The sequence below is a fragment of the Rhinoderma darwinii genome, assembly GCF_050947455.1.
Source record: "Rhinoderma darwinii isolate aRhiDar2 chromosome 6 unlocalized genomic scaffold, aRhiDar2.hap1 SUPER_6_unloc_1, whole genome shotgun sequence".
Taxonomy (NCBI): Eukaryota; Metazoa; Chordata; class Amphibia; order Anura; family Rhinodermatidae; genus Rhinoderma; species Rhinoderma darwinii.
The window spans coordinates 32,678-46,699 of NW_027461823.1; the positions used below are offsets into that span (position 1 = coordinate 32,678).

A 14,022-nucleotide genomic window follows, 5' to 3' on the forward strand; every position below is an offset into this window, starting at 1 on the left:
CTATCATGTGTGATACTGTCTGCTGAACCGGTGTATCTAATCCTATCATGTGTGATACTGTCTACTGAGCCGCTGTATCTAATCCTATCATGTGAGATACTGTCTGCTGAATCGGTGTATCTAATCCTAACATGTGTGATACTGTCTGCTGAGCCGTGTATCTAATCCTATCATGTGTGATACTCTGCTGAGCGGTGTATCTATTCCTATCATGTGTGATACTGTCTGCTGAACCGGTGTATCTAATCCTATCATGTGTGATACTTTCTGCTGAATCGGTGTATCTAATCCTATCATGTGTGATACTGTCTGCTGAACCGGTGTATCTAATCCTATCATGTGTGATACTGTCTGCTGAGCTGTGTATCTAATCCTATCATGTGTGATACTGTCTGCTGAACTGTGTATCTAATCCTATCATGTGTGATACTGTCTGCTGAGCTGTGTATCTAATCCTATCATGTGTGATGCTGTCTGCTGAGCTGTGTATCTAATCCTATCATGTGTGATACTGTCTGCTGAGCTGTGTATCTAATCCTATCATGTGTGATACTGTCTGCTGAACCAGTGTATCTAATCCTATCATGTGTGATACTGTCTGCTGAGCCGTGTATCTAATCCTATCATGTGTGATACTGTCTGCTGAGCCGTGTATCTAATCCTACCATGTGTGATACTGTCTGCTGAGCCGTGTATCTAATCCTATCATGTGTGATACTGTCTGCTGAGCCGTGTATCTAATCCTATCATGTGTGATACTGTCTGCTGAGCTGTGTATCTAATCCTATCATGTGTGATACTGTCTGCTGAGCCGCTGTATCTAATCCTATCATGTGTGATACTGTCTGCTGAGCTGTGTATCTAATACTATCATGTGTGAGACTGTCTGCTGAGCTCTGTATCTAATCCTATCATGTGTGATACTGTCTGCTGAGCTGTGTATCTAATCCTATCATGTGTGATACTGTCTGCTGAGCCCTGTATCTAATCCTGTCATGTGTGATACTGTCTGCTGAGCTGTGTATCTAATCCTATCATGTGTCATACTGTCTGCTGAGCTGTGTATCTAATCCTATCCTGTGTGATACAGTCTGCTGAGCTGTGTATCTAATCCTATCATGTGTGATACTGTCTGCTGAGCGGTGTATCTAATCTTATCATGCGTCATACTGTCTGAGCCGTGTATCTAATCCTATCCTGTGTGATAGTCTGCTGAGCTGTGTATCTAATCCTATCATGTGTCATACTGTCTGCTGAGCTGTGTATCTAATCCTATCATGTGTAATACTATCTGCTGAGCTGTGTATCTAATCCTATCATGTGTGATACTGTCTGCTGAGCCGTGTATCGAATCCTATCGTGTGATACTGTCTGCTAAGCCGTGTATCTAATCCTATCATGTGTGATACTGTCTGCTGAGCCGTGTATCTAATCCTATCGTGTGATACTGTCTGCTGAGCCGTGTATCTAATCCTATCATGTATCATACTGTCTGCTGAGCCGTGTATCTAATCCTATCATGTGTAATACTATTTGCTGAGCTGTGTATCTATTCCTATCATGTGTGATACTGTCTGCTGAGCTGTGTATCTAATCCTATCCTGTGTGATACTGTCTGCTCAGCTGTGTATCTAATCCTATCATGTGTGATACTGTCTGCTCAGCTGTGTATCTAATCTTATCATGTGTCATACTGTCTACTGAGCCGTGTATCTAATCCTATCATGTGTGATACTGTCTGCTCAGCTGTGTATCTAATCTTATCATGTGTCATACTGTCTACTGAGCTTCCTATTAAAGGAATTGTCCATCTTAGAAAACCCATTTCCACACACCCTATTAGGGCATTCTGGGGCAATAGAGGGGGGTCCTCTGTTCAGGGTCCTCATGTCTTGGTCAGAGTGGAGAGCGGTTACATAGAGCGTCTCTGGAGGACCTGTCCTGTCCTGTCCTGTCCTGTCCTGTATTACACACACAACGCATTGATATGAATGGACACTGTGTAATGCTTCATCTCCCCTGTGGTGGCGCTGCAGAGAAACTGAACACTTACTGCCAGGTTTCCCCACAGATCACCACTGATCTCTGGGAGACACTTTGTAATCTGTTTATTGTCAAGGAACCTTCTAACAAGTAGGAATTGTTCAAAATGGAGAACCCCTTTAAGCTATTACCTGGGTATGAATTTTAATTTCAGGTGGAATTGCCCTTTAAACTTGGTCCATCTGTGGGATGAAAATTGTCAGTGAAGGAAATATCAGACGAAGGTTTCAGCTTCAGGTTTTATTTTAGAGGTGAAATACATTAATAAACAGCGGGTAGAACAGTATTGGCGGTGCCCAGCTCTGCCCGGGAGCGTCCGGTGAGGGGCACATAGTCTGGTTTACAATGAGAATCCACAATTTACAGATGGGGAGGTTGATAGCAAGAGATATACAGGTCTGAAGAGAGGATGCAGCCGAAATGGTGCAATACTCTGCAGAACAGGGAAATGCTGCAGCTCATTTCTTAAAGCATTGTACACAGTTACTGCTGGCGTAGTCCCAGTGAAAGCCAATGGCATCGATCACAGAGCCAGAGCTGCCACTGATGAATCGCAGGACGGTGTTGGGGTACAGGGGCACAGCATTAAAACTGGTACCGTAATCTTTTCCGATGAAGAATTGACGTCCTTTATTTGTGACAAATACCAGCTTCCTGAGGTAAGAGGAATATTTCCCTGATACCTGGATAATTGCCTCCCCCGGGTGTAGAAAGATCTCCTCCAGGTCACCTAAGGAGCCCCCCTTATACTCTGACCATGTGTTACTGTACCGGACCTGTATCCTGTGAAGACAAAAATCACAAAGGAAAATACTCCAGTTTAGATTCACTCAATTATCTCGATAGGGGGCAGTATTATAGTAGTTATATTCTTGTATATAGGGGCAGTATTATAGTAGTTATATTCTTGTATATAGGGGCAGTATTATAGTAGTTATATTCTTGTATATAGGAGCAGTATTATAGTAGTTATATTCTTGTATATAGGAGCAGTATTATAGTAGTTATATTCTTGTATAGAGGAGGCAGTATTATAGTAGTTATATTCCTGTATATAGGGAGCAGTATTATAGTAGTTATATTCCTGTATATAGGGAGCAGTATTATAGTAGTTATATTCTTGTACATGGGGCAGTATTATAGTAGTTATATTCTTGTATATAGGGGCAGTATTATAGTAGTTATATTCTTGTATATAGGGGGCAGTATTATAGTAGTTATATTCTTGTATATAGGGAGCAGTATTATAGTAGTTATATTCTTGTATATAGGGGCAGTATTATAGTAGTTATATTCTTGTATATAGGGGCAGTATTATAGTAGTTATATTCTTGTATATAGGGGCAGTATTATAGTAGTTATATTCTTGTATATAGGGGGCAGTATTATAGTAGTTATATTCTTGTATATAGGGGGGCAGTATTATAGTAGTTATATTCTTGTATATATGGGGCAGTATTATAGTAGTTATATTCTTGTATATAGGGGGCAGTATTATAGTAGTTATATGCTTGTATATAGGGGGCAGTATTATAGTAGTTATATTCTTGTATATAGGGGGCAGTATTATAGTAGTTATCTTCTTGTATATAGGGAGCAGTATTATAGTAGTTATATTCTTGTATATAGGGAGCAGTATTATAGTAGTTATATTCTTGTATATAGGAGCAGTATTATAGTAGCTATATTCTTGTATATAGGAGCAGTATTATAGTAGTTATATTCTTATATATAGGAGCAGTATTATAGTAGTTATATTCTTGTATATAGGGGCTGTATTATAGTAGTTATATTCTTGTATATAGGGGGCAGTATTATAGTAGTTATCTTCTTGTATATAGGGACAGTATTATAGTAGTTATATTCTTGTATATAGGAGCAGTATTATAGTAGTTATATTCTTGTATATAGGGGGCAGTATTATAGTAGTTATATTCTTGTATATAGGAGCAGTATTATAGTGTTATATTCTTGTATATAGGAGCAGTATTATAGTAGTTATATTCTTGTATATAGGGGCAGTATTATAGTAATTATATTCTTGTATATAGGAGCAGTATTATAGTAGTTATATTCTTGTATATAGGAGCAGTATTATAGTAGTTATATTCTTGTATATAGGAGCAGTATTATAGTAGTTATATTCTTGTATATAGGAGCAGTATTATAGTAGTTATATTCTTGTATATAGGGGCAGTATTATAGTAGTTCTTGTATATAGGAGCAGTATTATAGTAGTTATATTCTTGTATATAGGGACAGTATTATAGTAGTTATATTCTTGTATATAGGAGCAGTATTATAGTAGTTATATTCTTGTATATAGGAGCAGTATTATAGTAGTTATATTCTTGTATATAGGAGCAGTATTATAGTAGTTATATTCTTGTATATAGGGACAGTATTATAGTAGTTATATTCTTGTATATAGGAGCAGTATTATAGTAGTTATATTCTTGTATATAGGAGCAGTATTAGGGTATGTGCACACACACTAATTACGTCCGTAATTGACGGACGTATTTCGGCCGCAAGTCCCGGACCGAACACAGTGCAGGGAGCCGGGCTCCTAGCATCATACTTATGTACGATGCTAGGAGTCCCTGCCTCGCTGCAGGACAACTGTCCCGTACTGTAATCATGTTTTCAGTACGGGACAGTAGTTCCACGGGGAGGCAGGGACTCCTAGAGTCGTACATAAGTATGATGCTAGGAGCCCGGCTCCCTGCACTGTGTTCGGTCCGGGACTTGCGGCCGAAATACGTCCGTCAAATACGGACGTAATTAGTGTGTGTGCACATACCCTTATAGTAGTTATATTCTTGTATATAGGAGCAGTATTATAGTAGTTATATTCTTGTATATAGGGGCAGTATTATAGTAATTATATTCTTGTATATAGGAGGCAGTATTATAGTAGTTATATTCTTGTATATAGGAGCAGTATTATAGTAGTTATATTCTTGTATATAGGAGCAGTATTATAGTAGTTATATTCTTGTATATAGGAGCAGTATTATAGTAGTTATATTCTTGTATATAGGGGCAGTATTATAGTAGTTCTTGTATATAGGAGCAGTATTATAGTAGTTATATTCTTGTATATAGGGGCAGTATTATAGTAATTATATTCTTGTATATAGGAGGCAGTATTATAGTAGTTATATTCTTGTATATAGGAGCAGTATTATAGTAGTTATATTCTTGTATATAGAAGCAGTATTATAGTAGTTATATTCTTGTATATAGGAGCAGTATTATAGTAGTTATATTCTTGTATATAGGGGCAGTATTATAGGAGTTATATTCTTGTATATGGGGAGCAGTATTATAGTAGTTATATTCTTGTATATAGGGGCAGTATTATAGTAGTTATATTCTTGTATATAGGAGCAGTATTATAGTAGTTATATTCTTGTATATAGGTGCAGTATTATAGTAGTTATATTCTTGTATATAGGAGGCAGTACTATAGTAGTTATATTCTTGTATATAGGAGCAGTATTATAGTAGTTATATTCTTGTATATAGGAGCAGTATTATAGTGGTTATATTCTTGTATATAGGGGCAGTATTATAGTAGTTATATTCTAGTATATAGGAGCAGTATTATAGTAGTTATATTCTTGTATATGGGGAGCAGTATTATAGTAGTTATATTCTTGTATATAGGGGCAGTATTATAGTAGTTATATTCTTGTATATAGGAGCAGTATTATAGTAGTTATATTCTTGTATATAGGTGCAGTATTATAGTAGTTATATTCTTGTATATAGGAGGCAGTACTATAGTAGTTATATTCTTGTATATAGGAGCAGTATTATAGTAGTTATATTCTTGTATATAGGAGCAGTATTATAGTAGTTATATTCCTGTATGGAGGGGGCAGTATTATAATAGTTATTTTCTTGTATATAGGAGCAGTAGTATAGTAGTTATATTCTTGTATATAGGGGGCAGTTTTATAGTAGTTATATTCTTGTATATAGGGGGCAGTATTATAGTAGTTATATTCTTGTATATAGGAGCAGTATTATAGTAGTTATATTCTTGTGTATATAGGAGCAGTATTATAGTAGTTATATTCTTGTATATAGGGGACAGTATTATAGTAGTTATATTCTTGTATATATGAGCAGTATTATAGTAGTTATATTCTTGTATATAGGAGCAGTATTATAGTAGTTATATTCTTGTATATAGGGGACAGTATTATAGTAGTTATATTCTTGTATATAGGGGACAGTATTAGGGCATGACCACACATGGCGGAATTCCTCCGCAACTGTCCGCATCAATGCCGCACAGAATCTGCGTTGCAGATTCTGCAGCGGATCTGCACAAAATGTGCAGAAAATTGATGCGGACTGGCCGCTGCGGACTGCAGGAAAAGTGCTTCTCTTCTCCCTATTCAGTGCAGGATAGAGAGAAGGGACAGCACTTTCCCTAGTGAAAGTCAAAGAAATTCATACTTACCGCCCGTTGTCTTGGTGACGCGTCCCTCTTTCGGCATCCGGCCCGACCTCCCTGGATGACGCTCCAGTCCATGTGACCGCTGCAGCCTGTGCTTGGCCTGTGATTGGCTGCAGCCGTCACTTACACTGAAACGTCATCCTGGGAGGCCGGACTGGAGACAGACGCAGGGAGTTCTCGGTAAGTATGAACTTATATGTTTTTTTACAGATACATGTATATTGAGATCGGTAGTCACTGTCCCGGGTGCAGAAACAGTTACTGCCGATCGCGTAACTCTTTCAGCACCCTGGACAGTGACTATTTACAGACGTCTCCTAGCAACGCTCCCGTCATTACGGGAGCCCCATTGACTTCCTCAGTCTGGCTGTAGACCTAGAAATACATAGGTCCAGCCAGAATGAAGAAATGTCATGGTAGTAAAAACAATACGCTCCGCAGCACACATAAGATCTGCGGACTTCATTGCGGAATTTTGACTCTCCATTGAAGTCAATGGAGAAATTCCGCCATGAGTCCGCAACCAGTCCGCCACTGCTCCGCAACAGACAGAGCATGCTGCGGACACCAAATTCCGCTCCGCAGCCTATGCTCCGCAGCGGAATTGTACGCATCGTGTAAACAAACACTGCTAAATTAAAGTGAAAGTCAATGGAGAAACGGCTCCGCTGCGGATTAACGCTGCGGAGTGTCCGCAGCGGAATTTAAGTGAAATTCCGCTATGTGTGAACCCGCCCTTATAGTAGTTATATTCTTGTATATAGGAGCAGTATTATAGTAGTTATATTCTTGTATATAGGAGCAGTATTATAGTAGTTATATTCTTGTATATAGGAGTAGTATTATAGTAGTTATATTCTTGTATATAGGGGACAGTATTATAGTAGTTATATTCTTGTATACAGGGAGCAGTATTATAGTAGTTATATTCTTGTATATAGGGACAGTATTATAGTAGTTATATTCTTGTATATAGGGGGCAGTATTATAGTAGTTATATTCTTGTATATAGGGGGCAGTATTATAGTAGTTATGTTCTTGTATATAGGGAGCAGTATTATAGTAGTTATATTCTTGTATATAGGAGGCAGTATTATAGTAGTTATATTCTTGTATATAGGGGCAATATTATAGTACTTATATTCTTGTATATAGGAGCAGTATTATAGTAGTTATATTCTTGTATATAGGAGCAGTATTATAGTAGTTATATTCTTGTATATAGGGAGCAGTATTATAGTAGTTATATTCTTGTATATAGGGGACAGTATTATAGTAGTTATATTCTTGTATATAGGAGCAGTATTATAGTAGTTATATTCTTGTATATAGGAGCAGTATTATAGTAGTTATATTCTTGTATATAGGGGACAGTATTATAGTAGTTATACTCTTGTATATAGGAGCAGTATTATAGTAGTTATATTCTTGTATATAGGGGACAGTATTATAGTAGTTATATTCTTGTATATAGGAGCAGTATTATAGTAGTTATATTCTTGCATATAGGAGCAGTATTATAGTAGTTATATTCTTGTATATAGGGGACAGTATTATAGTAGTTATATTCTTGTATATAGGAGCAGTATTATAGTAGTTATACTCTTGTATATAGGAGCAGTATTATAGTAGTTATATTCTTGTATATAGGGGACAGTATTATAGTAGTTATATTCTTGTATATAGGAGCAGTATTATAGTAGTTATATTCTTGTATATAGGAGGCAGTATTATAGTAGTTATATTCTTGTATATAGGGGCAATATTATAGTACTTATATTCTTGTATATAGGAGCAGTATTATAGTAGTTATATTCTTGTATATAGGAGCAGTATTATAGTAGTTATATTCTTGTATATAGGGAGCAGTATTATAGTAGTTATATTCTTGTATATAGGGGACAGTATTATAGTAGTTATATTCTTGTATATAGGAGCAGTATTATAGTAGTTATATTCTTGTATATAGGAGCAGTATTATAGTAGTTATATTCTTGTATATAGGGGACAGTATTATAGTAGTTATATTCTTGTATATAGGAGCAGAATTATAGTAGTTATTTTCTTGTATATAGGGGGCAGTATTATAGTAGTTATATTCTTGTATATAGGGGCAGTATTATAGTAGTTATATTCTTGTATATAGGAGCAGTATTATAGTAGTTATATTCTTGTATATAGGGGCAGTATTATAGTAGTTATATTCTTGTATATAGGGGCAGTATTATAGTAGTTATATTCTTGTATATAGGAGCAGTATTATAGTAGTTATATTTTTGTATATAGGAGCAGTATTATAATCGTTATATTCTTGTATATAGGGGCAGTATTATAGTAGTTATATTCTTGTATATAGGGGGCAGTATTATAGTAGTTATATTCTTGTATATAGGGTGCAGTATTACAGTAGTTATATTCTTGTATATAGGAGCAGTATTATAATAGTTATATTCTTGTATATAGGAGCAGTATTATAGTATTTATATTCTTGTATATAGGAGCAGTATTATAGTAGTTATAATCTTGTATATAGGGGGCAGTATTGTAGTAGTTATATTCTTATATATAGGAGCAGTATTATAGTAGTTATAATCTTGTATATAGGGGGCAGTATTATAGTAGTTATATTCTTGTATATAGGAGCAGTATTATAGTAGTTATATTCTTGTATACAGGGAGCAGTATTATAGTAGTTATATTCTTGTATATTTGGGCAGTATTATAGTAGTTATATTCTTGTATATAGGGGCAGTATTATAGTAGTTATATTCTTGTATATAGGAGCAGTATTATAGTAGTTATATTCTTGTATACAGGGGAAGTATTATAGTAGTTATATTCTTGTATATAGGGGCCAGTATTATAGTAGTTATATTTGTGTATATAGGGGCAGTATTATAGTAGTTATATTCTTGTATATAGGGGCAGTATTATAGTAGTTATATTCTTGTATATAGGGGGCAGTATTATAGTAGTTATATTCTTGTATATAGGGGCAGTATTATAGTAGTTATCTTCTTGTATACAGGGGAAGTATTATAGTAGTTATATTCTTGTATATAGGGGCAGTATTATAGTGGTTATATTCTTGTATATAGGGGCAGTATTATAGTAGTTATATTCTTGTATATAGGAGCAGTATTATAGTAGTTATATTCTTGTATATAGGAGCAGTATTATAATCGTTATATTCTTGTATATAGGGGCAGTATTATAGTAGTTATATTCTTGTATATAGGGGGCAGTATTATAGTAGTTATATTCTTATATATAGGGGGCAGTATTATAATAGTTATATTCTTGTATATAGGGGGCAGTATTATAGTAGTTATATTCTTGTATATAGGGGGCAGTATTATAGTAGTTAAATTCTTGTATATAGGAGCAGTATTATAGTATTTATATTCTTGTATATAGGAGCAGTATTATAGTAGTTATATTCTTGTATATAGGGGGCAGTATTATAGTAGTTATATTCTTGTATAAAGGGGGCAGTATTATAGTAGTTATATTCTTTTAATAGGAGCAGTATTATAGTAGTTATATTCTTGTATATAGGGAGCAGTATTTTAGTAGTTATATTCTTGTATATTTGGGCAGTATTATAGTAGTTATATTCTTGTATATAGGGGTAGTATTATAGTAGTTATATTCTTGTATATAGGAGCAGTATTATAGTAGTTATATTCTTGTATATAGGGGCAGTATTATAGTAGTTATATTCTTGTATATAGGGGCCAGTATTATAGTAGTTATATTCTTGTATACAGGGGAAGTATTATAGTAGTTATATTCTTGTATATAGGGAGCAGTATTATAGTAGTTATCTTCTTGTATATAGGAGCAGTATTATAGTAGTTATATTCTTGTATGTAGGGGCAGTATTATAGTAGTTATATTCTTGTATGTAGAGGCTGTATTATAGTAGTTATATTCTTGTATATAGGGGGCAGTATTATAGTAGTTATATTCTTGTATATATGGGCAGTATTATAGTAGTTATATTCTTGTATGTAGAGGCTGTATTATAGTAGTTATATTCTTGTATATAGGGGGCAGTATTATAGTAGTTATATTCTTGTATGTAGGGGCAGTATTATAGTAGTTATATTCTTGTATATAGGGGCCAGTATTATAGTAGTTATATTCTTGTATATAGGAGCAGTATTATAGTAGTTATATTCTTGTATATAGGGAGCAGTATTATAGTAGTTATATTCTTGTATATAGGGGGGCAGTATTATAGTAGTTATATTCTTGTATATAGGGGCAGTATTATAGTAGTTATATTCTTGTATATAGGAGCAGTATTATAGTAGTTATATTCTTGTATATAGGGGCAGTATTATAGTAGTTATATTCTTGTATATAGGGGGTAGTATCATAGTAGTTATATTCTTGTATATAGGGGGTAGTATCATAGTAGTTATATTCTTGTATATAGGGGGTAGTATCATAGTAGTTATATTCTTGTATGTAGGGGCAGTATTATAGTAGTTATATTCTTGTATATAGGGGCCAGTATTATAGTAGTTATATTCTTGTATATAGGAGCAGTATTATAGTAGTTATATTCTTGTATATAGGAGAAGTATTATAGTAGTTATATTCTTGTATATAGGGGGCAGTATTATAGTAGTTATATTCTTGTATATAGGGGCAGTATTATAGTAGTTATATTCTTGTATATAGGAGCAGTATTATAGTAGTTATATTCTTGTATATAGGGGCAGTATTATAGTAGTTATATTCTTGTATATAGGGGGTAGTATCATAGTAGTTATATTCTTGTATATAGGGGCAGTATTACAGTAGTTATATTCTTGTATATAGGGGGCAGTATTATAGTAGTTATATTCTTGTATATAGGGGGCAATATTATAGTAGTTATATTCTTGTATATAGGGGCAGTATTATAGTAGTTATATTCTTGTATATAGGGGGCAGTATTATAGTAGTTATATTCTTGTATATAGGGGCAGTATTATAGTAGTTATATTCTTGTATATAGGGGGCAGTATTATAGTAGTTATTTGCAGTCTAGAGGGGCAGTATGCTATATAGTTGACATGGCCATATATTGTGGATCGGTTATATTATCTATAAAAGATTTCGCACCCTGTGATATAGTTGCGGTTTGCACGAATCCTCAGGGCTGTTATTGGTCCGTCCAGCTGGTTTCCAGATTGGGAGAAGCGCTTACCGCCACCGCCACCATATTCTCCAGAGTAAGAGGAGCTGCGCTGCTGAGCTGGAAGAAGAACATGCAGGAGGATTTGTGAATTGCAGGAATATGTGACAATATAGAGTCAATTATAGAGGGGTCTCCCTGTTACCCATCACTTTATGTCCCCCTCCCTAATATAGAGGAAGCTGTGCATGTGCCAGGAAAACTTCTCATAGCCTGTCCCCCCTGAAAAAAACTGCAGCCGGGGTATATCGGGTAGGGGGTAACGTCTCACCTGCAGCGATACAGCAGACACTGAGCAAGATCCAGAGCAGCATTCTGCAGAATTGAGATGACCAAATGTTAAGAACTGCAGAGCATCGCACCTTACAAAATATGCATCACAGAATTTATTGATAAGAATACCCCGTGACACAAGTGCTGACAGAATGACCCCCAATAGATACATATAATCCATCATTTCTCCAAACATATTCTATAAATATTATAGTCCGGAGGCTCCTGGAATTATCTTTATAATTGACAGCAGGCTGGTTATTATGACGCTATTGCCCCCCACATCATCACTCACCTATCGGAGTATCGGGTCTCTGGGATGAGCACAGGTTCTGGGTGCTATTTATATGGCAGGGGTTAGTTTTATGGAGAGAAATCCACCTCCTGAGTAAACACCAGGGAACGGGGCAGGACAGCTGGGGGGCAGGAGGGTGGGGCAGATAACCGGGATCTCCCGGGGTCATGGGCAATTCTCTTCATCATCACAGCGCAACTTCTTATCTGTGTTTGTTCTCTCTAAATATAAACTAGAACCAACCTACTAAGTGTCAGCTCTGCTGCCAAGAGATAACAAGCTGGACTGCATCACGATGAGCGCTGAAATCCTGCAGAGAAGAGAACAAGAACCATATAATGTACATGGAACAGGCCCTGCATACGACAGAGGGGCCCCAGAGCAATAACCAAAATAGGACCCCGCTCCAGGTTCATGCCAACCTATCCTGGGACAAGAAGCCCTGCAGTTACCCCCTCTTATCCCTTGGAGGAGTGAAAAACAGAATAGTCTTATACTCTGCCCCGAGTCATGTGAGATTCCGGAATATCAGGCAGTTCCACGTTGGGCACAAGGTTTATTATGGAATTGCTGCACTATTGGAGGCAGAAGACAAAGTAATGATAAAAATAAAGTTCTACAAAAGAAGAGAAAGTTATTCTGCATAAAAAGTCATAAATACAATACATTACTGACATCATACTGATCCTGAGTTATATCCTGAGGTATCATCCTATTATACTCCAGAGCTGCACTCACTATTCTGCTGGTGGAGTCACTGTGTACATACATTACTTATCCTGTACTGATCCTGAGTTATATCCTGTATTATACTCCAGAGCTGCACTCACTATTCTGCTGGTGGAGTCACGGTGTACATACATTGCATTACTTATCCTGTACTGATCCTGAGTTATATCCTGTATTATACTCCAGAGCTGCACTCACTATTCTGCTGGTGAAGTCACTGTGTACATACATTACATTACTTATCCTGTACTGATCCTGAGTTACATCCTGTATTATACTCCAGAGCTGCCCTCGCTATTCTGCTGGTGGAGTCACTGTGTACATACATTATGTAAAGGATCTGCCAGGCACAGCTTCTGTGTCAACGCCCATAGGTAATCAGTCTGCACCTGCTTCTATGTCTGTGAGACTAACTCCATCTTCCACCATTCAGCATGGCAGGCTTAGGAGTGGGAGAGCCTATCACAGCCTGGCCAGACGGAGCTAGCTCCCGCCCTCTGTCTATTTATACCTGCCTTTCCTGTTCCTCCTTTGCTTGTGATTCTTCTCTGTTGGTTTCCTGGCCCTGCTGCAGCTTCTGAACTATTTGACCCTGCTTCATACTGACCCTGGCTTACTGACTACTCTCCTGCTCTGCGTTTGGTACCTTGTACACTCCTGGTTTGACTCGGCTCGTTCACCACTCTTGTTGCTCACGGTGTTGCCGTGGGCAACTGCCCCATTTCCCTTAGCTTCTGTGTACCCTTGTCTGTTTGTCTGTCGTGCACTTACTGAGCGTAGGGACCGTCGCCCAGTTGTACCCCGTCGCCTAGGGCGGGTCGTTGCAAGTAGGCAGGGACTGAGTGGCGGGTAGATTAGGGCTCACTTGTCTGTTTCCCTACCCCCAACATTACACATTACATTACTTATCCTGAGTTACATCATGTATTATACTCCAGAGCTGTACTCACTATTCTGCTGGTGGAGTCACTGTGTACATACATTACATTACTTATCCTGTACTGATCCTGAGTTACA

General features: G+C 36.6%; 1 protein-coding gene across 2 annotated transcripts; it reads right to left on the reverse strand.

The window, feature by feature from the left end:
* Positions 1-2,268: 2,268 nt before the first annotated feature.
* Positions 2,269-12,603, reverse strand: ZG16 (zymogen granule protein 16). 2 transcript variants are annotated; one of them, XM_075847697.1, is made up of 4 exons: positions 12,520-12,603; positions 11,980-12,023; positions 11,636-11,768; positions 2,269-2,826 (listed from the first exon to the last, which is right to left on the reverse strand). In XM_075847697.1, exons 2-4 carry the CDS (start codon positions 12,020-12,022, stop codon positions 2,502-2,504), a joined length of 501 nt encoding a protein of 166 aa, XP_075703812.1. In that variant the 5' UTR covers position 12,023; positions 12,520-12,603; the 3' UTR covers positions 2,269-2,501. The 2 variants fall into 2 exon arrangements, with proteins under 2 accessions (XP_075703812.1, XP_075703811.1); XM_075847696.1 differs by lacking the exon at positions 12,520-12,603 and adding an exon at positions 12,277-12,359.
* Between the last annotated feature and the right edge of the window lie 1,419 nt (positions 12,604-14,022).